General features: G+C 50.3%; 1 protein-coding gene and 1 pseudogene across 21 annotated transcripts in view; both read left to right on the forward strand.

Annotated features, from left to right (window-relative positions):
• MICAL3 (microtubule associated monooxygenase, calponin and LIM domain containing 3) overlaps positions 1-27,271 on the forward strand; it is a 144,569-nt gene that overhangs the window by 56,130 nt on the left and 61,168 nt on the right. For 15 of the 21 annotated variants that reach the window (XM_063929290.1, XM_063929289.1, XM_063929307.1 and 12 more), the window contains exons 2-24: positions 2,272-2,607; positions 3,963-4,170; positions 6,578-6,694; positions 7,164-7,265; positions 7,348-7,503; positions 7,981-8,081; positions 8,421-8,678; positions 8,797-8,912; positions 9,300-9,426; positions 10,284-10,380; positions 11,293-11,440; positions 12,104-12,297; positions 12,474-12,586; positions 13,844-13,906; positions 14,869-15,042; positions 15,347-15,421; positions 16,127-16,216; positions 17,102-17,155; positions 18,119-18,226; positions 19,506-19,610; positions 19,933-20,119; positions 22,526-22,614; positions 23,919-24,009. In XM_063929290.1, the coding sequence (XP_063785360.1) occupies positions 2,344-2,607; positions 3,963-4,170; positions 6,578-6,694; positions 7,164-7,265; positions 7,348-7,503; positions 7,981-8,081; positions 8,421-8,678; positions 8,797-8,912; positions 9,300-9,426; positions 10,284-10,380; positions 11,293-11,440; positions 12,104-12,297; positions 12,474-12,586; positions 13,844-13,906; positions 14,869-15,042; positions 15,347-15,421; positions 16,127-16,216; positions 17,102-17,155; positions 18,119-18,226; positions 19,506-19,610; positions 19,933-20,119; positions 22,526-22,614; positions 23,919-24,009 (3,037 nt within the window). In that variant the 5' untranslated portion in view covers positions 2,272-2,343. Of the gene's footprint in view, positions 1-2,095; positions 2,163-2,271; positions 2,608-3,962; positions 4,171-6,577; positions 6,695-7,163; positions 7,266-7,347; positions 7,504-7,980; positions 8,082-8,420; positions 8,679-8,796; positions 8,913-9,299; positions 9,427-10,283; positions 10,381-11,292; positions 11,441-12,103; positions 12,298-12,473; positions 12,587-13,843; positions 13,907-14,868; positions 15,043-15,346; positions 15,422-16,126; positions 16,217-17,101; positions 17,156-18,118; positions 18,227-19,505; positions 19,611-19,932; positions 20,120-22,525; positions 22,615-23,918; positions 24,010-27,271 lie in introns of those variants that run through there. The other 6 variants (XM_063929305.1, XM_063929306.1, XM_063929308.1 and 3 more) reach the window with 4 other exon arrangements.
• On the forward strand, positions 10,581-10,700 carry LOC134937897 (5S ribosomal RNA; annotated as a pseudogene).

Raw genomic sequence — 27,271 nt, forward strand, 5'->3', positions numbered from 1 at the left:
GCATAGTGGGCCTGATTCTGTTTGGAGTAGCCGGGGCGTAGTGGGCCTGATTCTGTATGGGGCAGCTGGGGCGTAGTGGGCCTGATTCTGTAAGGGGCAGCTGGGGCGTAGTGGGCCTGATTCTGTATGGGGCAGCCGGGGGCGTTGTGGGCCTGATTCTGTATGGTGAATCCGGGGGTGTAGTGGGCCTGATTCTGTATGGGGCAGCTGGGGCGTAGTGGGCCTGATTCTGTATGGGGCAGCTGGGGCGCAGTGGGCCTGATTCTGTATGGGGCAGCTGGGGCGTAGTGGGCCTGATTCTGTATGGGGCAGCTGGGACATAGTGGGCCTGATTCTGTATGGTGAATCCAGGGGCGTAGTGGGCCTGATTCTGTATGGTGAATCCGGGGGCGTAGTGGGCCTGATTCTGTATGGTGAATCCGGGGGCGTAGTGGGCCTGATTCTGTATGGGGCAGCCGGGGCGTAGTGGGCCTGATTCTGTATGGGGCAGCTGGGGCGTAGTGGGCCTGATTCTGTTTGGGGCAGCTGGGGCGTAGTGGGCCTGATTCTGTTTGGGGCAGCTGGGGCATAGTGGGCCTGATTCTGTATGGGGCAGCCGGGGCGTAGTGGGCCTGATTCTGTATGGGGCTGCTGGAGCGTAGTGGGCCTGATTATGTATGGGGCAGCTGGGAAGCAGTGGGCCTGATTCTGTATGGTGAATCCGGGGGAGTAGTGGGCCTGATTCTGTATGGGGCAGCCGGGGGCGTTGTGGGCCTGATTCTGTATGGTGAATCCGGGGGTGTAGTGGGCCTGATTCTGTATGGGGCAGCTGGGGCGTAGTGGGCCTGATTCTGTATGGGGCAGCTGGGGCGCAGTGGGCCTGATTCTGTATGGGGCAGCTGGGGCGTAGTGGGCCTGATTCTGTATGGGGCAGCTGGGACATAGTGGGCCTGATTCTGTATGGTGAATCCAGGGGCGTAGTGGGCCTGATTCTGTATGGTGAATCCGGGGGCGTAGTGGGCCTGATTCTGTATGGTGAATCCGGGGGCGTAGTGGGCCTGATTCTGTATGGGGCAGCCGGGGCGTAGTGGGCCTGATTCTGTATGGGGCAGCTGGGGCGTAGTGGGCCTGATTCTGTTTGGGGCAGCTGGGGCGTAGTGGGCCTGATTCTGTTTGGGGCAGCTGGGGCATAGTGGGCCTGATTCTGTATGGGGCAGCCGGGGCGTAGTGGGCCTGATTCTGTATGGGGCTGCTGGAGCGTAGTGGGCCTGATTATGTATGGGGCAGCTGGGAAGCAGTGGGCCTGATTCTGTATGGTGAATCCGGGGGAGTAGTGGGCCTGATTCTGTATGGGGCAGCCGGGGCGTAGTGGGCCCGATTCTGTATGGGGCAGCCGGGGCGTAGTGGGCCCGATTCTGTATGGGGCAGCCGGGGCGTATTGGGCCTGATTCTGTATGGGGCAGCCGGGGCATAGTGGGCCTGATTCTGTATGGGTCAGCCGGGGCGTAGTGGGCCTGATTCTGTATGGGGCAGCTGGGGTACAGTGGGCCTGATTCTGTATGGGGCAGCCGGGGTACAGTGGGCCTGGTTCTGTATGGGGCAGCCGGGGTACAGTGGGCCTGATTCTGTATGGGGTTCAGCAGGGCGCGGTTGGGGCTCAGTTGGTAATGCGGAGTGATGTTTTTGATACTGTACAAGCATGAAAATCCCAAAACTCCTACGGCGCCTGCGTTCTCTCTCCAAGGTTTAATACAAAGACCCCAAAGTGCCAGCCAATCAGCTCCTAACTGTCATGTTGCAGACTGTGTTTGACTAATGACAGGAGCTGATTGGTTGGCACTTTCTCTCCAAGCTTTGATGAATACGGTGCTTGGGCTACGTGTTCCAATCTCTGCACGTGGATGGTCGGTTCTGTTTTCCCCCACATCTGGCTGTTTGGGGGTACAGTGCTGTATCGCTGACCGGTGTAACTGCGCACAGCAGAGTCTTTGTGGTTAGATGTTGTGTACGTTTGGCGTTCGTCATGCTGGGGACCCCTGGTTGGCTGGGACTTGTTGTCCGTTGTTTGTAACCATTGTAAATCTGATTTACAGACCATTGTGCGATGTGATGTTCCGCTGCTGTCTGTGTAGTGTTCTGTGACATGACGCTGGGGCTCAGAGACTCTGCTTGTAACCAGAACAGTGAGTGCCGCGTGTCCGCTGCGCTCTCCAGGGACTGGCGTTGCTGCATTCTCTTTCCCGTGTGTGTTGGTTAATGTGTCACTCTATAACTATTTATTTTGCATTCCAGGTTAGACATGTGGGGCCTTTAGTGGAGCCTCTCTGAGGAAGGTGCCGAGGCGGTGCGGGCCCAGCCTGCGCCATGGAGGACGGCCGCAATGAGAAGAATATCCAGGCTCATGTCCTGTTTGACCGCTTCGTCCAGGCCTCCACCTGCAAGGGGACCATGAAGAGCTTCCAGGAACTCTGTGACTATTTGGAGTTAAAGCCCCGGGATTATCGCTCCTTCTACCCGAAGCTGAAGTCCAAGCTGAACTATTGGAAGGCCAAAGCGCTGTGGTCCAAACTGGACAAGAGAGGATGTCACAAGGATTATAAGAAGGGCAAGGCCTGTAGCAACATCAAGGTGAGAGTACCGTCCTTTTCATTAACATCTGCCGTTCAGTGATGGAGGAGGGCGAAAGGATCCCCCCTCGTCTGATGTTCATTCTAGCACCCTACACCTTTCAAAACATGTGCAGTTCCTCTTTCCTGCCTGTGGTGTCGCTCTCTGCTCTGGTGCTTCTCGGCACACTCTGGTCTGTTTTTCAGTGCTGAGATATTGGTCTGAGTGTTCTGAGAAGCACCAGAGCAGAGAGCGACACCCCAGGCAGGAAAGAGGAACTGCACATGTTTTGAAAGGTGCAGGGTGCTAGAATGAACACTACTCGTCTACACACTGAAGGGGCATATTCGGAGCTGGACCAATATTAACGAGAAGGATTTGGCTTATTAGGACCAGTGATGTCACTGATGATGGCAGATATATTCTGATGTAATAAATCATGGTTGAGTTCATTGGCTGCGTTCTGGTGACTGTTAGCTCCGCCTACAAAATGGCTGCCTCCAGGTGCTCCTTAAATTGGATGCTATAATTAGCCTTTTTGAAATTTTTTTTATTTTGACTAAAAGAAAAGGTGGTCAGCTTATGGGGCAATGGCTGTTGTGGTACTAGAAGTCCCAGCATGCCATCTCCATATGAAACATGACTTTTATTACCAGCCCACTCGGGCGTCTGCAGCCCCTCTCAGGTATTTAGGACTGCACACTAATAGGTTTCCGAGCTGAGAGTGTAGTTATGGGCGTTACTGTGTAATCACCAATCCATGATGATTGCAAGGCAAGTTTCCAATGCAGTCAGTCTCTCTGTGCCTGCTCAGCTATAGAAGCTCCTCCCCTATAACATGGCCGCCTGCGGCGTAGGAGTCACCGAGCAGGATGGGCCTATGAAGTTAAATACAAGCGCTCTAGTTCAGCTCCTTTTAGGCATGTAATATAATTGCTTTTTCTTTTGTTTTGTTTTTTAGATTTGGTGTCGTGTTCCTTTTTTAGTTTTTGTAATTTTTTCTTTTTGATAAGCGAAACTATTTTCAATCCGGAAGTGTCTGCAGGTCGGTAGAAGTGGAGATTAATAGAATACTGCAGGAAAATATTCTAGAATTCTGATCCTCTGAGATAATCCGACACCTAAATGTCTCGTTGTGACTGACTGTAGCAGATGTATCTCTGGCAGCGAGCGGAGTGTAAGCTCTTCTGTAATCCAGATACGCGGCTTCTATAACTTTCTTCATTGGTTCACAAGAGGGTTATAAAACCACAATCTTGTCTGCGTGTCGCAGTGTAGCGGCCCCTTCTATCGATCTCTGTCTGTTCCGACATATACCGGCCACGTGGCTATAGGTTGTACTTGTGATTTAATAAACCTTCTCTGTATCTCCGCAGTGTCTCATCATCGGCGCCGGACCGTGCGGCCTGCGCACGGCGATAGAGCTGAGCTTCCTTGGGGCCAAAGTGGTGGTGGTGGAGAAGAGGGATGCGTTCTCCCGGAACAACGTTCTGCACTTATGGCCCTTCACCATCCACGACTTGCGGAGTCTCGGTGCCAAGAAATTCCATGGAAAGTTCTGCGCCGGAGCCATTGATCATATCAGTAAGTGTCTTGCACCCTGCGATTAACCTTTTACTGCGCTGACTGTCCCCGCTCTCCCCCAGGCTGGAGGATTATATACATCCCCCTCAACAGGGGGCACTGGAGTAATGGCTGTGTGATTTGTCCTAATCTGCTTCCTCGGAGATATGGCATTGCCCGTAGAGTAACGGGGCTTCCGCTGCTTTGATGTCCATCTAATGACCTGCTGTTTATTTTGCATATAATTACGGCTCAGAGAATGGAGAAACTAATCACATCAATGCGGATTTTACCATCGGCCGGTGTATAAGCAGAGCAGTGTTACCGCTGAAATGCCTTTATTTAAATACTGTCGGCAATGTTGCAGGGCGATATGAACAATAACATTCAGAAATGAACGCTACATTGTTCATATTGTTTAGTGTGGTGGTACCGACGATGAACGTTGCGCGGTCGTTCATCGTTGTTTCTCCGTCGTTTTTCAATGGCAGTCAATTTGGACGAGATCAGTCATCATTCAGATCGATCATCGTCCAAATCGCTGACATTGCTGAGTGTGTAGGGCGCTTAAAGATAAAGAAATAACTTGCAGGTTCGTCGCCTGAGCACTGCGTGGGTGAAAGGTCACAGATCAGGGCATTTATGGGTCAGTGCGGCAAAACATTGGTGCTACTTTTTTAGGAGCTGTAGTGTACCTTTAATAGAGACTTGGTAATGTCCTGTAACCTGAATATTTTACGTATTGGTATTAATAGAAGACAAACCGGGTGAATATTTGACCTTTGTTCCTTATGGCTGTGGGGTTAGATCCTGGTCTACATAGGCCACAGCAGGTCTCTACTGCAGGGTTCAGTGTAATTCTGGGCCCAGTAGCCCTGTACGTAGTGTAGAGTATACTGCCGCCTGTTCCCTCCTCCCCATTAGTAGTGTCGGTGTGGGGGTATCGCCAGGCAGTGGTTGCAGACCGGTATTCACAGGGCAGGACTTTGTTGATGCCAGCCTGGTCTGTACGTGTACTGCAAGGGTGTCAGGGACACCCGGGGGTGATAAATGGACCATCCGGACTGTAACCAGGGCAGCAGTGTCAAGCGTACATTACATTACCGTCCGACGTGTTTGCTGTAATATGTTCAGTCCGGCTCTCGTTAGTGGATCCGTCACTCCCTGCGTTGTTGCTTCTTTTCCTTGTAATTAGTGATCCAGCTGCACGGCAGGTTCATTAGCTTTTCACAAAATGAATTGTGTGTGTGTGTGGTAGTCGGGCATCGACCGGTGCGGGTGAGTCAGTATTCTCCGTAAAAGCGTGTGGGCGCTATATAAATAAAGCTTAGTAATAATAAACCCTGTAAAGGGTGGTAACCCCCTGAGTTTCCAGTCACCGGGATGAGCTGCGGCGCCACCTTGGGGTAACACTTAGTAACTCCACGGCTTCGCTCTTCCCCGACTTGTCATTTAAGGAATATAAATTTGTGCTTTTGTGTTATAAAAACAGCGACTAATCTGTCTACAGCACAGGTTCTCAAACTCGGTCCTCAGGACCCCACACAGGGCATGTTTTGCAGGTCTCCTCACAGAATCACAAGTGAAATAATTAGCTCCACCTGTGGACCTTTTAAAATGGGTCAGTGAGTAATTAATACACCTGTGCACTTGCTGGGTAACCTGCAAAACATGCACTGTGTGGGGTACTGAGGACCGAATTTGAGAACCCCTGGTCTACAGGATTGGGGCTTGTAATAAACAATATCCTGGGTGACGCACGTTTCTTTCTCCTGCTGTGGAAGGATAATTACACTGAAAATTAAAAATGTAATTTTGGATGCAGTTAAACAGACTCTTATTAACTTTCCACGCTTTTTGGTCACATTCCATGTTCCGCTTTGGGAGGGTCACCTTCTGACTGTCAGACGCAGCACCCTATAGTCCTCTGCCCGCTAATTGAAGCCGACTGAGTTGGTAAGGTGGGGGTGGGGGGGGGTCTATTCCTGCTCGGCTTGTTTCAGACCGGCTGAGCGGGATAAGGGATGGATTGTGACGTGAGAGCGACCAGGAAGGGGTTACTTCAGTATTGTGTTTTTCAATTTTAATATGTGGATTTATTATTCATCATCGGGCGCCACCCAAAGCAAATTCTTCATCTAGGGCGGAGTGATCCCTTTTATAAAACTGGGAAAAAAAGGATTCTTTCTCTCCGTTCCCCAACGCAAACCACTCAGGCAGGTAGTCGGAGAGAAGACGTTAAACCGTCCTACGCAAAGTTTTCTCTCCTGTGTAAAAGAAAATAAATAAATACATCCGGTATTATGAAAAAAAATTGTAAAGTTGACTTTTTGCTGAGGCCCCTGACCTGCGCACAAACAATGTAATTAGATGTTGACTTTGCGCTGGTTTCCGCCCTCTAACCCGTCCTTCATTATTGCCATAACAGGTATTCGCCAACTACAGCTCATCCTCTTGAAGGTTTCCCTCATCCTGGGTATTGAGATCCACGTCAACCTCGAGTTCCAGGGATTGGTGGAGCCTCCAGAAGATCAGGAAAATGAGCGTGAGTCCTTTTCGGTCGTGTTGACACTAGATTAGAGATGAACGGATTCGGATTTAACGTCCGAATTAACGCCAGTTCAGTTTTATCTGGATTTTTCTTATTGGCTATCCAAAACATGTGACCTCCGTGAGCCAATAAGATGCCGTTTTGGGATCTGAGTAAAACCGAGTTCCGCTCATATCTACTCTAGGTGTGGTCTATACAGCTGGACTGAATAGATAGCGAGCTATGGAGCTCTTAGGGATATTTATCTGCATCGGTACCCACCCCTCACCGGTTAAGGTCCTTGTATTTTACTCCATAATATTGGTTCAGCCCGAAAAGATTGCCTCCCTGTAAAAATAATTGCGTACTCTCTAAGTCATCGCATCATCGTCCCCGGTGACCATTAAACTACTTTGCGATAAAAATACAGAATATGTCCCTGTTCTCGTAACTGAGAATTCGGTTTTGCAATTTCACGTCCTAGGTGTTGGCTGGCGGGCAAAGGTCCACCCTAAAGGCCATCCCGTGTCAGAATACGAGTTCGATGTCATCATCGGGGCAGACGGAAGAAGGAATACGTTGGCCGGTGAGCGTGAAACCTAACGGGCTCATGTTTGGTGGGAAATGGTGGACAGCTGTTTTAAGACTTTTTCTTGTTACGGTTTCAGGTTTCCGACGGAAAGAGTTCCGCGGCAAGCTGGCTATTGCCATCACGGCTAACTTCATCAACCGGAACACGACGGCGGAAGCGAAGGTGGAAGAGATCAGCGGCGTGGCTTTTATCTTCAACCAGAAGTTTTTCCAGGACCTGCGAGAAGCAACAGGTCAGTGTCCAGGGAGGTCTCTGGAAGGGGATCCCCGGATGGGGTGGGAGAAGAGGTCTTCATGCAGGAGCCTTTCAGAAATAAATTAAACCAATATTTGCAGACGTTAAGGCACAAATTGTTGACTATTTTTGCAGGATGTTTTCCGTTTTCATTTGTCGGTACTGGAAAAGAAGATAAATATACACTTTATGTAACGCGTTTCACCCCTCGGACTTGTATTATTGCAGTGACAGAGATCCGATATTCATGGCTCATTTGTGTACGCTCAAAAAGTATTAAGTTTACTTCCCGATAAATCCTTTTTATAGAGGCGTTTTATCCCATCTTGGTAACTGGTGGCCCTCGCATGTTTAAAGGATGTACAAGTCTGCAAGTTGGGCATGCTGGTACTTGTGGTTGCCCGAACCTGCTTTAGACCATAGACAAGTTATGAGCTCATCTATACATGTCACATGTTTGTGTTCTTTACCCCAGGGATCGATCTGGAAAACATAGTCTATTATAAAGACGATACGCACTATTTCGTCATGACGGCGAAGAAGCAGAGTCTGCTGGAGAAAGGCGTCATCATACAGGTAAGTGCTCGCTGACCGGTCACCGGACTCTAACTGACCGCTTTCTTATGGAGCGGGGCTGACACTTGTTATTGTCGCATCATGGCAAAAGCGCAGACCCGGGATTACAGCCCTAACCAGAGAGAGGGAGTCCGTTATCTGCGGAGGAGGCTATATAAATATCCTAGTCTGCTGCATATAATGATACTGATAGTGTAGGGTGTTAGACCACAGAACGTGGGCGGTAGCGGGTTCTGCGGCCGTCATTTCCCTGTACTTTCTGCATTACGTAGATGACGCGTTCTGCGGTTACAGTTACAACCATGGCGGTGACTGCCACCAGGATTGTCTGTCTTGCAGGATTTCGCCGATACCGAGATGTTGCTGTCACGTGCCAATGTGGACCAAGAGGCGCTGTTGAATTATGCCACGGAGGCCGCCAAGTTCTCCACCAATCAACAGCTGCCCACCCTAGATTTCGCCATCAATCACTACGGGCAGCCGGATGTGGCCATGTTTGACTTCACCTGTATGTACGCCTCGGAGAACGCCGCTCTGGTGCGGGAGAGAAACGGGCACCGGCTGCTGGTGGCGCTAGTCGGCGACAGTCTTCTGGAGGTGAGCGCGGTGCAATTTGCTTAGTATAATGGTAGATTCACCTTTCTGTTGTGTTCTTGTTACCATGGTGATCATGTTGTCATTGTATCAATAATAATTATATTGGTTCTTCCGTCAGCCCTTCTGGCCTATGGGAACGGGGATAGCGCGAGGGTTCCTGGCTGCCATGGATTCGGCGTGGATGGTCCGCAGCTGGGCGCAAGGCGCTAGTCCGTTGGAGGTGCTGGCAGAGAGGTGAGACTGAACGAGAGATTATTAAGTGTTTCATTCTACTGACTGGCGGACTGTATGTCTCTGGCTGCAGAACTTGCTGAGACCTGTAGTCCTGCAGCTTACGGTAATTTTGTAGTTGCATTAGTTGGCTCCCGAGTATTTCCACGGGCGGAGAGTTTCGGCACGCATAGCGAGGAGGCCGTATCTAGACAACAAGGACGATGGTTTGTGTTTCATGTAGGCGCGGTTACAGGTTTCTCTGCGTTAGCGGTCTGTAAGCCCTGGTCATGTTTTATGTGTCTGTGTCCATTATTAAATGTAGTTTTTGAAAAGAGACAAGAAAACATAAATACGTCTGTTACCTGGTTACCCCCTCGCTGATGCTCACCCTCTTAATCTTGATTTCAGGGAGAGTATATACCGGCTGCTCCCGCAGACAACACCAGAAAATGTGAGCAAAAATTTCAGCCACTATAGTGTCGACCCAACAACCCGCTACCCCAATGTCAAGCTGCAGTTCCTGCGACCCAGCCAGGTGAGTGATCCGCTGTTCCGTCCGCGGAGACACAGCGTGCAGCCTCACTTTGTGGCGGCCGTTACATATGGGAGCTGAGGACTTTACCCAAGTTATTGCCTTGTAGTGACAATGGGGGTCATTCAGACCCGATCGCACGGTAGGATTTTTTGCTTTGCAGCGCTGCGATCAGGTCAGAACTGCGCATGCATATATGCACCACAATGCGCAGGTGCGTTGCACAGGTACAAAGCGGATCGTTGCTGAGCGATGGATTTAATGAAGAATCCATTCGCACAGCCCATCGCAAGGAGATTGACAGGAAGAGGGCGTTTGTGGGTGGCAACTGACCATTTTCTGGGAGTGGTAGGGAAAACGCAGGCGTGTAGCATGTGCAGGGCGGGTGTCTGACGTAAATTCCGGCCCCGGACAGGCTGAAGTGATCGCAGCGGCTGAGTAAGTTCTGGGCTACTCAGAAACTGCACAAAACTTTTTTGTACCGCTCGGCTGCACATGCGATCGCACACTTGCACAGCAAATATACACTCCCCTATGGGCGGCGACTATCTGCTCGCAGCGCTGCAAAAGATAGCTAGCGAGCGATCAGGTCTGAATTAGTCCCAATGTAATATACCATACCTCCAACAGTTCCTGTTCCCCCGATAATATGGGCGTGGTCTGATTATGAATGTGTGTGGTCTTGATGTGAATGGGTGTGGTTCTGTAGGATCATGGGGAGGGGCTTATTTGTTCCAATTTTGCTTTTAACTTTTTGAGCTATGCAACTCTACCATTTACAGCGATGTGGTCAATTATTTTTGATTCCATTACACGGTTATTCCTGACATCCTCTGTGCTTTCCCACCCCCTCCGCTCAGGTCCGACACTTGTACAACACCGGAGAAATGAAGGATCTGAACTTGGAGATCGGGAACCTGTTGAACGCCCAAAGGACGCCCAAACTGGGCCGCAATGGCAAGTTATTCCCGCAGTTCTCGCCTCCTATTGTTCATTGCGGAACGTGGCAGATAATATTGACAACCTACTCCTCTATGTAGAAGTAATACTCTATTGTACAGCGTCCCTCAGGCTGCCCCTAGATTGTGTTTGCTGTATAAGGGGTACGTTACTTCCAAACCGTGTGCAAAGTTGCAGCAGCCGACCGCACTGTTGCTTTCTACAGTCATACCATGCTGGACATGCCCGATCGCGTCTGATCTTGGAAGCCAAGCAGCATTGGGCCTGGTCAGTACCAGAAAGGGTGACCCTCTGGGAATACTGGGTTACTGTAGTAATAAGAAACATACCATCCGCCGATCAGCAAATTCCATCGCAAGTGAATTTTGCAGAGCATTCACCCCAGCTGACTAATCTAACAGGAGTCCAGATTCGGTTAAGCCGGTTTCTTTGTTATCTGTCCTATGAGTATACAGGTGTATATCACATCATAAGTCAATAGAGATAACAAGAATTATATTTTCGCTTCTGACTAATGTCGAACATTAATACTCGCTCATAATCCAGTGGGTGTACAGATAAACCATCTGCCACCCACTCCATACTAAGTGACATATCACCATATCGTCAATTAATACTTGTTGTTTAATACTTGTTTTAATCAATCTTGCTGATTTACAGCAATATGTTTATAATTTTTTCGTCTGCAAATCAATTAAAAGTTAAGTTTTATTACACATATACTTTTTCATACACATTGTAATATTTTTACACCTTTACCAATCATTCATCAAAGTGTGGCCCCAGAGAGACATATAAACAGTCCCATTTTTTTGCTTCTCTGCAAAACAACCCTCCAATGGCTTCTGTGTCCGTCTGTAACGCGCTCTGTCGCCTCGTGCTTATCCTGTCTCTCTCCCTTTTATGAAGAGTCCGTCGCTCGCTCCAGCAAGCTGCTCGGTTGGTGCCAGAAGCAGACGGAGGGCTACGCCGGCGTCAGCGTTACCGACCTTACCATGTCGTGGAAGAGCGGCCTCGCCCTTTGCGCCATTATCCACCGCTACCGCCCTGAGCTCATGTAAGTCACCAGATCATTATTGCAGAGCAGCTGCGGCCTGCCGGTGGAGGCGGCCATTTTGCACGCCGAGCCAACCTTCCTACGACCACAGACTAGGAACTGGACTGATGTGTGGCACTCTAGCTGCTGTGGAACTACACATTCCAGCATTCCGTTACAGCAAACCTGTGATGTGTAGGTCAATAGCAGCTGCCTGATTCCCCATAGCAGAATGCTGGCAGTACGGGCTGACGTGTTTCCTTGTCGTGTAGCTGTGTGTTGGGTTTATCCTGCTCACTCTGCCCGCTTCAGAAAAAGGTGTTGCAGAGTGGAACAATAAGTGATGGGTGCTGCTTCCCCCTCCTCCCCGCCTGCTGTGTCACCTCTGCCCTCCAGGCTCTGCAGCGCAGAATGCAGAGCTTCCTGCAAGCGGTTCCCACCTCTCCTGTAATGCCAGTCTTTGTTCAGCAGCTTCGTGCGACGATGGGCGGTGTCGTTGTTATTACACACCCGACACGTTGCTCGTACCCACGTGCGTGATGTAATGGTATACAGGTGATACGTACGGCGACAGTATTTATATTCTCTCTGTGTGCAGGCTGTATATATATATTGTGCAGCGAATGTGCGGATATACTTTCTGCTCCTTGAGAGTTGGTCACTTACTCCGTCTTCTTTTCCCAGTGACTTTGACTCTCTAGACGAGCGCAATGTAGAGAAGAACAACCAGCTGGCTTTCGATATCGCCGAGCGGGAGCTGGGCATTTCCCCGATAATGACTGGAAAGGAGATGGCCTCGGTCGGGGATCCGGATAAGCTGTCCACGGTCGTGTATCTCAGCCAGTTCTATGAGATGTTCAAGGAGTCCACCAATTCCGGTAGGAGGGCCTGGGAGAGGGGGGTATATCTGTGTTCTATAGATCTGCCATGTTAGGGGCCTGTTCATAGTGTTCTATACACACATTCATGGCGTTATTGGAGCTGCAGAGCGTAGATGAGGTCTGTGAGTGCCGCCGGCCGCTCTCCTCACCGGTCTCCCCCCTTCTGCTTACAGAGGACCCTGATCAGAACCTTGACGAGAAGGCGGCTCTTCTGTCCAGCACAAAGTCTCCCATCTCCTTCCTGAGTAAGCTGGGGCAGACCATCTCTCGGAAACGCACCCCCAAGGTGAGTCCCTGAAATGCTCTGCGGCTGCAGAATGACCGTTCCTCAGACGTACGTGTGTCCTGTTACATGATATCACCGCGTCGGGTGACAAGGGTTTAGTGGACATTAAATACTTATCCAGAATGGCGTGACCTCAGAGATGAGGGACTTGTCTGCACGTGTGCTAGAATTTAATAAGAGACTGTGTAATAACAGACCGGGGTGAGAGGGCCCTGCTCACAAGATTATCATTTACTGGAGAATAGGTCTTTGATACTGGACGGAAAGTGCACTAGATTACATACTGGTCCAGCCAGATTGCTGAGGGGGAGGTTTCTCGATGTGTAGAATATCATGAAGGGGGGGTATGGGTGCGACCGGGTATAGTAGCATAGATTGGGAGGTAACCATATATAGCAGGAGGTTATTACCGCATGTGATTGAATCCGGCCCGTAGGGGAGATGTGTCAAATGGGGGAAGTGGACCAACCAAATTGGAATTTAACTCTCTTTATCTAGTACATTTTATAACATGATAGCGAATAACTGGTTGCTACGGGCAACTTAAGCACCCATCCTCTATAGAAGGGTCTGATACATCTTCCTGTTATTCCTCCGTTATGGGCTCATATGAATGGAAGCACAGCAGCCTGGGTGGAAGTGTTTGTCGGGCAGTGGTCGCGGCATTTTTGTGGGTAACCGCCTGTGTGAAGAAGTCATCAGAACCCAGAGACTAGTCGCCTTTCGCTTTGCAGGACAGTTTTTGATGGAGTGTGTTTTCTGCAGCACTGCTGTGGTCGTAGCCGTTGCTAGGGGTAGCGTAGCCGGGGTCCCGCAATGAAGGCCTGCCGTTGGGTGGATAGAGGTGTGGCACTGCCACCACAGGACAGGGCAGTGTAAATATTGGGGAGACATGCTACTGCAGAGTGGTTGCGATTTCTGCTTGCACAAGGAGTATTGGTGGAGGAGCAATTGCTGGGGATCCGATAATCCGAGAGACTGATAACGATCGGGGGTAAGGTGGGGGGTGTAGGGGTCCCCGTCCCCTGGGTGAGGCAGAGAGAGGACGTTAGAGTCATTTGGTGGCAGAAGGAGACTGTGGCTCATCAGTAGGCATGGGGAAGGGGGGGTGCGTCAGAGAATAAAGTAGGAGGCAGTCAGGCGGGGAAATGTTCCGGAGTAGATATTTATAGTCCTATAATGATAGTAATTTGGTTTCACGTTCTGGTTTCTCTCCTTCAATTTAACATATATATTTTTGCCTTTCCCTCCGCATAGGACAAGAAGGAGAAAGACGTGGACAGCGCTGGCAAGAGGCGGAGAACCAGCCAGTCCGAGGATGTAAGTGCTGGAGGCTCCGCTCTATCATTTAGCAATCCTTCTAATCCGTGTGCCGATCCTGATATAGATAGTTCTCTGCAGTAACGCATTGTGTGTGCCGTGCGGCTGTAATACCCCCCTTCACGCCCTGTAATTAAATCCCCGGCATACAGCATTGCTCCTGTGTAACTTGAACCTGCGGTCCTTTGCTTTATTTATTATGTTGGTGATTAATGTGGAAGATTTCGGTGTTTGATTATTGGAAATAAAAGTGTCCGTTTCTTTTGAAATTTGTTGTTTTTACTCGTTCGCCTTTAAATATTCTCTGATGTGTTCGGCTAATAAGTCACCCGCAGAGCTTACAGCCTACAGCCGGTCGCTGCTGATACGCCACCTGTCCCCGCTCTTCTGTCGGGAATTCTGTTAGTTTATTTTATTTTAAACATTCCTAAGGGGTTGAACGCTCTGCCCTGTACTTCTTGGAGCCGGTCAGACGGTAGAGAGCAGCTCGCTGTATTTTAGCCCCTTTGGCCACCAACAGATATATACCAGTTTATGTGGTCGACAGCGACGATGTCATCCGTCACTGTATTGACCTTATGCTGGCGCCAGGACGCCGACACTTGCCGCATTTTACCTCTGCAGGTGGTATAACTTTATACATGTTGCTTACCAGCAAGTTATAACACCCACAGGGGTCAGATGCTGTAAATACGTAGCACTTTACCCGTGTCGGGATCCCGGCGTCGACGTAGTAATAGGTATTCCTTAACTAACACGTGCCAGCACTGTTTTGGGTAGACCAGTCCACGTGGCGGCTCCGTGGGCTGCAGTGTGTGTTGGTTTGTTGCAGGGTTGTCTGCAGGTCATTGCGTCACGCTCCTGTATCTCTCTGCAGTAACCGGGCAGATTGCGGCTGTAACTTGTGGGTCAGTGGTTTGTGTCACTCTCTCTCTGCGGACTCTTACTCTCATGATTTGCAGGAAGAGGGGCCCCGACCTGTGCGGGACGAGAAGCCCTCTCTAGCGAGCGCATTGACGGAGAGGCGGATAGACGCTGCAGTCGGTAACCAGAACAAGGTGAAATCCATGGCGACGCAGCTTCTGGCTAAATTCGAGGAGAACGCCCCTGCCCCCAATGCCGGGATACGAAAACAGGTATATATTTTAACATTATTATTATTACTACTATTATATATTCCTCTGCGTTCAGCAGTGTAACCTCACTACTTGCATTGAGACGAGCTAGCTGCGGTAATTTTATGCCACCGGTTTTGGGGTACAGGTCAGAGCCTGCGGCAGCAGCGCCACCCAGTGGCCATGTTGTGTAATTTTTACTCTTATTTAGTTTTTTTTTTTTTAATCATTATTTTTTTATTTGTTCATAAATCTTTTCTTTTTTCTTTCCCCCTCTTTATCTTCTCCATCTACATTCCGCCCACGTGTCTGTCTCTCCTCTCAGAAACCCATCCTGCCTTACCAGCAGCGCTTACTAGAGCAGGCTGCCCTCAGGCAGGCAGAGCCTCAGTGGAAACAGGTAACGCGGGTTCAGGATACGCCGTATGGGCCGCTCTTCCCACCTTCCAGCCCACACACATCCTAGATGTTTAACACTTAGCTGACGGATTTCCCGGGTGTCATGGAACTACATGTCCCGGTGCATGCTGGGAGGAGTCATTTTACAGCGGCAGCATAACATAGAGAATTCTGGGGTATGGGCGACACATAGTTTCAGGGTAACCATTAGTAGTCAGTCAGGCTCCCCGGACACTGAATAACTTAAATACCTTACAGCTGAGAAATGACGCAGTGCTTGTAGGATGTCACTCCTGTGCATAAAGTGTTACTGAGTATAACCACCTTATGAGCTGTGTAAGTAAAGCATGCAGGCGCCAGAGGTGTAGAACTGGCTTCTCGATGTCCTATCTTTAGCCTGTAAATCATGGGTCTTCAACCTGCGGCCCTCCACCCGCTGCGGAACTATACATCTCAGCATGCCCTGACCCAGTTTTGCTATTAAGGCATGCTATAACTGAGGCAGGGCATGCTGGGATGTGTAGTTCCACAGCAGCTGAAGGGGCCGCAGGTTGAAGAGCCATGCTGTAAATGGTATATGCTCCCTACTGGCCAGCTGTAGAATTGTTCTGCAATCGCTCGGTGTGCTGCACCTGTTGTCACAATCTTCTGTTTTTTCTTCCCCCCCCCCCCCCCTTCCCCCACATTTCTCTCTCCGTCTATAAAGCCCAGATGTAGTAATCTACCCCGGACCTGCCCTAAAAAGATCATCACCCTGTATTCGGGGCCGTCACCTGTGCCTCGGCCGTTGCTGCAGGTGACTCGGGCGACAAGCTCTGCGTGGCTCACTGCATATGACGGGCAAATGGGGGGGGGGGGGTGCACCGGTCCCGCTTGTATGATACAGGATGATTGGACTGTTACTCTGTATTGTCACAAGCCGGTCCTGTGTCCGTCCGACCCGCTCACCTGCTGTCTGATCTCACACCATAACAGTCTCCAACTTAGAAAAACATTTTAATGCAAAATATATATATTTTTGGTTTGGACGTTGCCATGAATTTCATGACCTGCTTTGACCGTTACGGTTTTTAAGACCGTTTTGGGTCACAGAGTTTTTTTCCTGTTGGTTCGTTTATAGAATTAGCTCAGGAAATCTGTGAATCCATTGAAAGTTGGACCCTGTTATTCGGTGTAGATTCACTTAACACAGTTTGTCGGCTGATTGAAATCACCGGTGTATGGTGTCGCTTGCGCCCTGGCAGCAGAAAGGGGGAGCTTTGCCGTTATATAGGCTGAAGATTCATTGCCGCTGGGGAACCGTGACGCTTCGCATATGGTCAGTGTGTCAATGCTTTGGCGCATCAGGGTGGCACTGGGTGGGTTCTGTGCTTACCATGTCCCCAAATACATCCTACCAGTCTTTACGGCTGGAATTATTCCTGTACCGTACCATTTTCCAGTCTCTAACTATACTCCAGCTCCGTATGTTTGTGGTGGTTCCGCTTCCCCGTCACAAGCAGTGCCAGTATTCTCACCCCACTGCCAGTTCTTCCCAGCACCCTCTGCTTTGGCTGATCACGTCTGAAGCTGGCAGCCTGGGCCTCAGCGTGTGGCAGTGCCAGCTGCCTTTATCCTCCTCTGGTTCTGTAGATTTATAGATATCTTTCTGTTTTATTTTCTTTTGCTGTCCTGTCTACAGAGCAGCCCGGCGCTGTCCGCTGTCCGTGGGGAGACGTATCTCAGCCCGGAGAGGGTAAACGGCATTGGTGTGGCTTGTTTGTCCTGACACGAGAGCTTTTTGGGTGTTGTCACAATGGAAGATATCGTCGTTATGTTTTGTATATGGCATTAATTAGAATTACCCCTGCGCTTGCGTTCAGCTCTGTAATAATGGTGGGTGCGCTCGGCTCGGCGCGATAATGGTGGCTGCTTTCGGATTGGTGTAATGATGGTGGGTGCGTCACTTGGCTCAGTGTAATAATGGTGGTTGCGTTCGGTTTGGTGTAATAATGGTGGGTGTGTCCGGCGCAAAGTACAAATGGGGGGTGCGTTCAGCTTGGTGTAATGGGGGGTGCGCCCGGCTCGGAGTAATAATGGTGGGTGACTCTGGTTCTTTCCCCCTGATGAGCAGTTGCCGTTTATTTCTATGTGCAGCTTTTACTAGATACATTGCAGTGTCATTTTATCTTTATGCTTTTCAGCCATGTCTTTATACCAGCAGGCAGATATTTCTAACTCCCGTTTCCCGCTGAGCTCTGTCATATCCCAGGGTAACCAAATAAGTCTTCGGCATGTGCTTTTTAAGAGCCGCAGACGGAATCTAGTGTTAAAAAGCCTTGTGCTTAGTAAAAGTTGCAGGAGGGCACATTTTCACCCCCACAAAGTTGCACAAAGGTGTATAATCCCTAAAAAATAAACAGCAGAAATTGTTGAACGATGGAGCATTTTGCCTCCGTATACCTGTGTATATTGGCAATAGAGGCTGCTGTGAGGCATTCTGGCTTACCTCCGTATTACACTTACAGGCGCCCCCACGTTATATACGGTGGGTTAGGTTACTATAAGCCGGTATTTTGTGAGTCAGACGTCAGGACCTCCTTGTCATAATCACACTCTGTTACATGTCCCACGTTCCTGCAATGATCCTGCAATTGCTACGTTATGGATAACGCTTCCATCCGGAGCACCCAGCTGATGGTTCTCTCTCCTCCTCCAGCTTGATTTTGAGACCGGCAGGCGCTCCCCGGTAGACCACTGGCAGCAGTCGCTCGCCCTACGCTCGTCTGAGCGCCCCGCCTCCCCTTCCTACGATGACATCAGACAGGTAGCATGCTCCCGGCACACGCGTGTAAAGCTCAGTTGTGTACGGCTAACAGCATGTGCTTGTGTTCTTCACCTGCGCTGTTCACCGCTGGCAGAATCTGGAGGCCGCAGCTCTTATGGTTGCGGCTGAACGCAGAAAAGCAGGTGGTTTATATTAAGTCCGTAATAAGTGTGTTCTAGCAATTGTCAGATGATCAGATTTTTGGCCTGTACCAGACTTTTCCCATCTGTTCTGTAATGTGAAACGTGCCAGTTGCTGTAAAGGTTTACTTATCATCCAGGCACCAAAACCCTTTTCCTTTAACATATAACAGTGGAGCGGTTCTGGTTACTTTTAGACTATGCAAATAGAGATCTCTATTAATAGATCTTTTACTTTCATATTACTTTTACCTTTGGTATACGCAGCCCCTCCCCCAAAATACTTTCCTGTTTCCGTGTTTTTCACCAAGGTCATTTATATCATCCAGGCAAGAGTGGTTGCCATTGGATCAGAAACTGCAGAGCTGTACGGTTTGTTGGATGCAATTGATTTGTTAGTCCTTTGCATTGTATCCAACGGTGACGGGGGGGGGGGGGGGGGGGGGAGTGAAACGTGCAATGCCTGGAGTTTGGTGAAAAGCACAGGAATGACGGAAATATATATAGTGATCCAAGTTAAAGTTGCAGAAAGCAGTGACTGAAGCTTGATGGTAGAAAACCTCAATAAAATAACTGGCCGTCGGTAGAGGTGCCGTGCGACCTGCTCCCTGGATAGTAGTATTTCAGTGTTTAAATGACGCACCCTTGTGGTGGGGCTGTGCGCGGCATGCCCAGAGAAGCGGGAGGCGGGTGCATGGTGTTTCAGTGCATGCAGAGCCCAGGCAGCCAATCGGGAGACACTTTGAAGGCGTTCTACAAAGTAGAGTGATTAGCAGAGTGCAGCCTATTGGACTACAATTCCCAGCATGCTTTGCTGGAGTTTCTGATCCCCCTGTAACTTCTGCACACTATGGCGAGGTCACCTTGTGCCGTATTTTATCGCCGGGCCACTGGATGTCACCAGGCCTTGGAGGGGATCCTTGTTGCTGTGTCCATTCTTGGTCTCCGCATTGACGGGCGTCACATCTACTAACCAGCACCGGCTCTTTCCCCTCCTGCCATCGGACTCGCGCACTGGTTTTGCTGCCCGCTCCGGTTTGGGTGGTGTGTATTCACCTTTTGCCCTTTCACCTCTCACCTGCGTTTCATGCCCTCTTTCTTTCTCTCCTTGTATTTTGGTTTCCTCTCCCTCCCTTCAGAAGTACATAAAGATATATACGGGCGGCGTGAGCTCATTGGCTGAACAGATAGCCAATCAGCTACAAAAGAAGGAGACCCCAAAGCCTCTGTTTGGGAAGAAAGTGGTAAGCGGGAGTGTACGGGCGGGTGTTCCTAGACGGCTCCGATCCTCGGGCAGCCGCAGGCGGTTTATGTATATATTGTATATTATTTCTCATTTTCAGGTCCGCTTATTGCAATGTAAATCAGATCCTTTATTAATTGCACAGAAAGCAGATGGTTACCCCACTTGGGCCAGGACAGGGTATATTATCGGTAACCCTAGGGCGGAGGGTTCTACCATGGCTACTCTTTGGTGTGGCCTGGTGTTCCCCTGTGCTGGCCAGGGATAGCCGCAGGTCCATTGGAGATCTCCTGTTAACCTGTCTCGCTTCTGTTGGCACGCAGGCGTCCTTCAGGAAGGAGTTCCCACAGAACCTGGGGGGCAGCGACGTCTGTTACTTCTGCCATCGGAGAGTCTACGTAATGGAGCGTCTGAGCGCCGAGGGCAAGTTCTTCCACCGCAGCTGCTTCAAATGTGATTACTGCAACACAACCCTGCGCCTGTCCTGCTACGCCTACCACCTGGAGGACGGTGAGTGCCTCCCGGCGGCTGCCCATGTAATCTCGCTCAGCGCTGCCTGATTTTACTGTCTGGAATTTCTCTTCTCCCCCCACACTCTCTCTATCTCGCTCTCTCTCTCCCCCCCTCTCTCCTCCACTCTCTCCCCCCCCCCCCCTCTCTGTCTCCCCCGCCCCCTCCCCCCCAACTCTCTATCTATCTCTCGCTCTCTCTCTCTCCTCCTCTGTCTCTCTCCCCCTCTCTCTCCCCCCTCTCTCTCCCCCCCTCTCTCTCTCTCTCTCTTTCTCTCTCTTCCACTCTCTCTCCCCTCTCTCTCCCCTCTCTCTCTCTCCCCCCCCTCCCTCTCTCCCCTCTCTCTCCTCCACTCTCTCTCCCCCCCTCTCTCTCCCTTCTCTCCCCCCCTCCCCCTCCTCCCCCCCTCTCCCCCTCCTCCCCCCCTCTCCCTCCTCCCCCCCTCTCTCTCCCCCCCTCCCTCTCTCCCCTCTCTCTCCCCCCCTCCCTCTCTCCCCTCTCTCTCCCCCCCTCCCTCTCTCCCCTCTCTCTCCCCCCTCCCTCTCTCCCCTCTCTCTCCTCCACTCTCTCTCCCCCCCTCTCCCCCTCCCCTCCTCCCCCCCTCTCTCTCCCCCCCTCCCTCTCTCCCCTCTCTCTCCCCCCCTCCCTCTCTCCCCTTTCTCTCCTCCACTCTACCCCCCCCCTCCCTCTCTCCCTCCCCCCCCCTCTCTCTCCCCTCTCTCTCTCCCCCCCCTCTCTCTCCCCTCTCTCTCTCTCTCTCCCCTCTCTCTCCTCCACTCTCTCTCCCCCCCCTCCCTCTCTCCCCCCCCCTCTCTCCCCCCCTCCCTCTCTCCCCCCCCCCCCCCTCTCTCTCCCCCCCTCCCTCCCCCCCCTCCCTCTCTCTCCCCCCCTCCCTCTCTCTCCCCCCCCTCCCTCTCTCTCTCCCCTCTCCCCCCCCTCTCCTCCCCCCCTCCCCCTCCCCTCCCCCTCTCCTCCCCCCCTCCCCCTCCCCTCCCCCCCTCCCCCTCCCCTCCCCCTCTCCTCCCCCCCCCCCTCTCCTCCCCCCCCTCCCCCTCCCCCCCCCTCTCCTCCCCCCCCTCCCCCTCCCCTCCCCCTCTCCTCCCCCCCCTCCCCCTCTCCTCCCCCCTCTCCCCCTCCCTCTCTCCCCCCCTCTCCTCCCCCCCCTCCCCCTCCCTCTCTCCCCCCCCTCTCTCTCTCTCTCCCCCCTCCCTCTCTCTCCCCTCTCTCCCCCCCTCCCCCCCTCTCTCCCCTCCCCCCCTCTCTCCCCCCTCTCTCCCCCCCTCCCCCCCTCTCTCCCCTCCCCCCCTCTCTCCCCTCCCCCTCCCCCTCCCCCCTCTCTCCCCTCTCTCTCTCCCCTCTCTCTCCCCCCCTCTCTCTCCTTCCCCTCCCCTCTCTCTCTCCGCCCCTCTCTCCCCCTTCTCTCTCTCCCCCTCCCCCTTCTCTCTCCCCCTCCCCCTTCTCTCTCCCCCTCCCCCTTCTCTCTCCCCCTCCCCCTTCTCTCTCTCCCTGACATCCTCTCCTCCAATCTGCCCTCGTCCTCCTCTCCCACCTCTCTTCCCCCCATCTCTACTGTCCCCCTGTTCCCCTCCTCTGTTGAACCTGCACATGAAGTTCTTCTGAATTTGGGAAGAGAACCTGCCAGCTCTGGGGAAACCCTGTGTATGTGTAGTGTAATATGTGCATATAAGAACACCTGCCCCCTATGGGGTAGAACCTAAGAGGCCGCATGTGCTATATGCTGCTTTACACCCACTCATGGGCAGAGTGCTTCCTTATTCACCGCTCCCCTCGTAGGGCGCCCGGATTGTGAGCCCCACTGTCCCCGTGTAGCGCACTGTGTAGCGATGCCGCTCACCAATGGGTGATAGGCTCTTACAAGCATTGGATTGCGCCGTGCGTTGTTTATCTGCCCAGTTGCGGGGACGCCCAGCGCATTTTGCCTACTGATCTGAGCTGCGCTGTGCACCTTTTATAAATAAGCCATGATGGCGAGCAGGAGGCCATATAACAGTCTGTGAGGTTCTGTAACGCGGCATTGTTCCAAAGGTTGCAACCAAATGCCTCATTTAACATCTAATCTATGATATACAGTTACACGTGTGTGTGTGTGCGACACACATCGCTGCCATTCTGTGATCTGTCGCTGGGTTAGGTTTGGCGCTGAGCGTTCAGGAGCGATGGGGTTAAGTTTTGGGCTCACTCCTCCGTTCCTATAGTGGGATGTTCGTGCTCCTTTGTTCCGTGCACACTGTTGCATTGTTACAGTCCGGACGTTCATTCTGCAGCTCGGGCTCAGAGTGGTGAGCGACATTTCTGCACCCCCCCTGCGTTACTCCCTTTTACCGGAGAGAGATTTATCATCATCTCCTGTTCTCACATTCTATTTTCTTGTTTTACTCCTCGCAGGGAAGTTTTACTGCAAACCGCATTACTGTTACCGACGTACGGGCTACAGCCAGCGGAAGAGAGCTGCCGCTCCGGCACTTGTCAGCAAGGTGAGTGCGTGGGGGAGAGAGAGCCCCGTTCTCCGCTCCGGAACGTGTTCCTTCCTCTCTCTGACCGCTGAGCTTCATGTACAAACGTCTCTATATAGAAGCGCTAGTAGCTACAGTCACTAATATCTGTCATTTGGTTTCAGGATTTCTGTGGCTTAGTTACAATGTTTCAGCATTACCTGAGCGAGGTTCATTGTGTCTGTATAACTCTTGATAAATATCTTCAGTAACACAGTGATGCATATTCAATTGGTGGTGTAATATTGAAAGACCCGCGGTGTGAGGTTTTCCTATCCTATAAAAATCACTGCGTCCTTTTTTTTTTTTTCCCCCACGCAACCTCTGCGCAAGTACTTGCTCTGGAACCCCTTGGACAACCTAATCCTCCTATTGACTTGTTAAGCAATTGGTAGTTTCCAGTTAGCTTAATTAGTCCATAATTAACTTCTGCGGTGCTGTACTCCTACTCCTCCCCTTTCCCGGAATGCTGGTGGTCTTCCACAGCGTGTGTGCGATATGGCTTGTCGTGTGTGGCCCCGTGCTGGTTTGCATGTTTGATTGGCCCCCTATCGGTGTGTGACCCCACTGAGGTGCCGTCAGACAGTGTGTGTATGTCCGGTGTTCCGGCCGCCTGTTTTTTATGTTGTGGTTTGTTTGTTTTTGTCTCCCTTTCCGCTCCCCCCCCCCCCCCCCCCCCCCCTCCCGCGGGTTTATGGCCCCACACAATCTTGCGGCCATTTTTTGTAATCTGAATACCGTGGAGCACGCGCATGCGCAGTAACTACAAATTTGTTGCTAGGTCCGCAAAAAATGTTTGCCGGCACAATTGAATATGCCTCAGTATGTACAAAGCTCAAAATACAGTCGGCAGTAACTATGAGAAAATTTGGGAATCGGATGTTGGGGAAGGTATTCTCACAATATGGGGGGATGAGCTGCACTATTTTGCGCTCATATTGGCCACTTACGGGCTCGTAGGGCAAGTTTCCCTGTGCTCCTCTGTGAAGGGCGAGGGAAGATTTGCGATGCTAGTGGACGCAATGTGCCTTTCCATAATGGCACACTGCGTCATTGCCGGAGAATGGAATTCCCACTTATACAAGGTTCCTATTCATATTGGGTTATTCAGTCGTGTGGTTTAGGTGACGTGTCATAAATTTAGGATCTGATGTAAGTAGTCTGATTTTGTGAAGTGCCGCAGCTACAGTTGTCAGTACTGTGGCCCTGTGGCTGTAATAAAGGGCTAAGGAGTGTTCGGGTGGGTACAGTTTCCTAATTATCCATCCCTCTTTCTCACCCTGCAGGAAATGAAAGGGACGGCAAAGGATTCCATCGATGCTGAAGATACAGGACGAGCCCCCACATTGCCCCTCGCCGCTGCAGAGAAGACCCCAGGTACCCGCGCTTCCTTCCTGCGACGCGCTATGACCCTTTGTTCCCTGGCACGGCGGCTGCCGAGTGTGGCGTCCTCTGTATTGCGTCTGGTCACCCAAGATCCACTGGACTCTTTTTTCATGTGTCAGCTGACTGTGTTTGGGCTTCCTTTTCTGTATGTCCAGTCTGAAATTCTGGTGCAGATATTGGGGGAGTTCCCCTGGTCTTCTGCACCCTGAGGTCCGCGGACTGGAAACAATCCGGATTTTTAATTCTTCCACTGTTACAGCCGGACTACCAGCCTCGGTAGTCTCCCCCGGCTTCCATAGTACGTGTGTCATGACAGTTTACTTCGGGTCACCTGGGGGCAGCCATCTTGTGGCCTAAACCAATGTGTAGCCTTTCAGGGTACAGCCTGCAATATGGCTGCCTCCATTGTATGTAGGCCATGTTTACGCCTGATATACACTTTCCAAATTTCCTGCCACATTGTCAGTTTCCCACTAAAAATCCAACTTTCTCATGACGCCATTTTGTTTCCGCATGAGGGAGAACTGTATACGCATTGTGTTTTATCTTCTGTTCCTGTTGATATTATAAGCTGATGTTAAAAACTATTTCTTTTAATATTGTTTTTTTTATTATGTATATTTATGTTTTGTGTTGAGTAATTTGCACATTTTTAGTTTTATACCAGAGATTAAACAACTACTAATTGTAACGCAGGACGTACTGATCAGTATACAGTATCCGGATTCCCTCCCATCGATTCTGGGGTCATGTTTCCACTGGATATTTTTCCATTATATATGTTTTAAGTCCCTTTTTTTATTTTATTTTTATTTTTTTAATTATTACAGGTTATGTTCTCCACTTAGAAATAATTATAATGATCCTCTGTATATGTAACTGTATGGGTACAGAATTAGGACTGTTCTGTTTGTAGTAATTTCTTGTACATCCGGATTCTAGGGTCTCGGCATCACGTAACGCGTAACACTCTTAGAACATGGAACGAATGTTCACACCACTTTTTTTTATTTTTAAACCCATATTAAATGGGCGCGTTATTCACTTATAAGACCCTGATTTCTCCAAAGAGTTGTGTGGGTGGGCTGGTGTGTTATTCCTGCTAGTATAGGATAAATGTATATAGGATATTTATATGCGCTTTTGCACTAGGATGTGAGGGCAGGAAGCCGCTTGGTAGTATTTTCCCGTGCGTGTTAGTGACGGGTCGTGTTAGACGGGCACAGGGCACAAGGTCCGCTGTTTTTTTTTTTTTTTTTTTTTTTTGCTGTGTATAATCACTTTGAGCACTTTGAGACTATTTATCTGCAGTGTTCCTTCTTACAATTGTAGTAAATCGCTGCCGTCTTTCCGCTGTAGGTGGCGACCTATTTGAATCCGGTACGGTCGGTAAACGACACGCCGGGTTTACAGCTGTTTCATGTTTCAGCAAACGTTTCAGAACGGAGGTGGACGGACCTTTATGATTGTAAACCGCTTCGCTGCGAATACACTTGAACACGCTTAGAGCGCTGCGCAGAATGCCGCCCAGGGCGTGTGAATTCCACTAGCGCAGTGGGACGTCCTGATGGCATCAGTCTGCTATTCTGTTATAGTACTGTGCTTTAAGCTGCTTTAATTATAACATGGTACTTTGTGGGTGATTATGTTATGTAATTGTCCCTATACAGAGATAACTGGAATATATATATAGGTGTATGTACTACTGACGTCTCATGATCTATATTGCTGTATGCTATAAGTAGTTACTTAGAGCATCTTGTAAAATCTAAATCACGGTGCGGTGGGGGGGTGGGGTCACATTTACCAGGGAATTGTCCTGATTTTCTGTGTGCTAGTTGTAAATAAATATTTTGGGTGTATTTTGAGTACACGGTTTTCTCAGGCATTACGTTACAGATTCTGCACATAGCGTTTTATGGGTCACTCCTCCATGTTCCGTGGGCGGAGACCAGCCTAGTTTTCCTGAGCTGATAGGTCACAAAGTATTACTGCGCAAGGCTGCGACGGGACCTTGCGGCGAATTGAATGTGCCCCATAAAGTGTTACAGTGGAGACGCCCGTTGTGTTGTGTTTATGAGGGAAGTAGTAGTGCAGCGACGGGCCGAATGGCGGACAGGGGAAACTGCGCACTGCTACCAAGCTCATTTTAGTATTCTTTAAAAGGCCCAGATTTATCAAGCTTTGTAGAGTGATAAATAGCACTGTGATAAGCTGCCAACCAATCAGCTCCTAACTGTCATGTTACAGTCTGTTTGAAAAATGACAGGAGCTGAATGGTTGGCACTTTTACTACCGTGCTATTTATCACTCTCCAAGGCTTGATAAATCTGGAGTTTTGTTTTTAAGTTAGGAAATGTTCCTGTCGTTCTCGGTTACACAGGTTCTCCTTAGAGGTGTTCTGTACAGAAGCGTTCTATAGTGTTAGTTCTGGTTCTGTTTGGTGGGGAGATAAGTAGATATTATTGGCCTTTTGAGTGACCTATTGCATGCCACGTATGGCGTACATCCCAAGTCGCTGCGTCTGGTTCTCGGTAATGTGTCCGCTTTTAAATTATCACTGCGAGAAAACAACAGTGTTCCCGGAAGCAGCCTGTTTGTGAGCTGAACCAGCAGTCCTCAGGGGCCGGTAGTTTCACATTGCCACCATAGTGTGCTTCAGTGATGTCACTGGCTCCTGGTGACCGGATAGGCTGTAGTCTCTGTGATGTCACTGGCTCCTGGTGAATACATTGGCTGCAGTCTCAGTGATGTCACTGGCTAATAAATCTAGGTTCTCCTCACAAAATGGCTGCTTCCATAGTGTAGCTTGCAGGCCCAGTGTAAACTATAAACCCCAAATCTTGTCATCCGAGCCAGTTCTGTCCTAGTCCTCACTTACTGGAAACCACGAGAGATTAATTTAGTTTTAATTATTTACTTCCACTGCCAATTATTCTGTGATTGTGTTTTGCTGTGTTCAGTGTCCGCTCCCCTCTCCTCGCTGTGATAACGGTCTAATCTCCCCGCACAGGTAGGTTTCCTCATTAAGGGGCAGATTTAACAACAGGGTGATATTCTTGTTATCACTCATTACCGATATGTGGTGCTCCAGCCAATCAGCTCCTGTCATTTTTCAAACACATGGCAGCAGCTGATTGGCTGGAGCACCATTTACATTCATAACAAGTAATTACAAGAATATCACTCATTGTTAAATCTGCCCCTAAATCGGGCGGCCACCTGCCTAGGCCAGATATTAGACTGTGTCTAG

This window comes from Pseudophryne corroboree, chromosome 6 (genome assembly GCF_028390025.1).
Source record: "Pseudophryne corroboree isolate aPseCor3 chromosome 6, aPseCor3.hap2, whole genome shotgun sequence".
NCBI lineage: Eukaryota > Metazoa > Chordata > Amphibia > Anura > Myobatrachidae > Pseudophryne > Pseudophryne corroboree.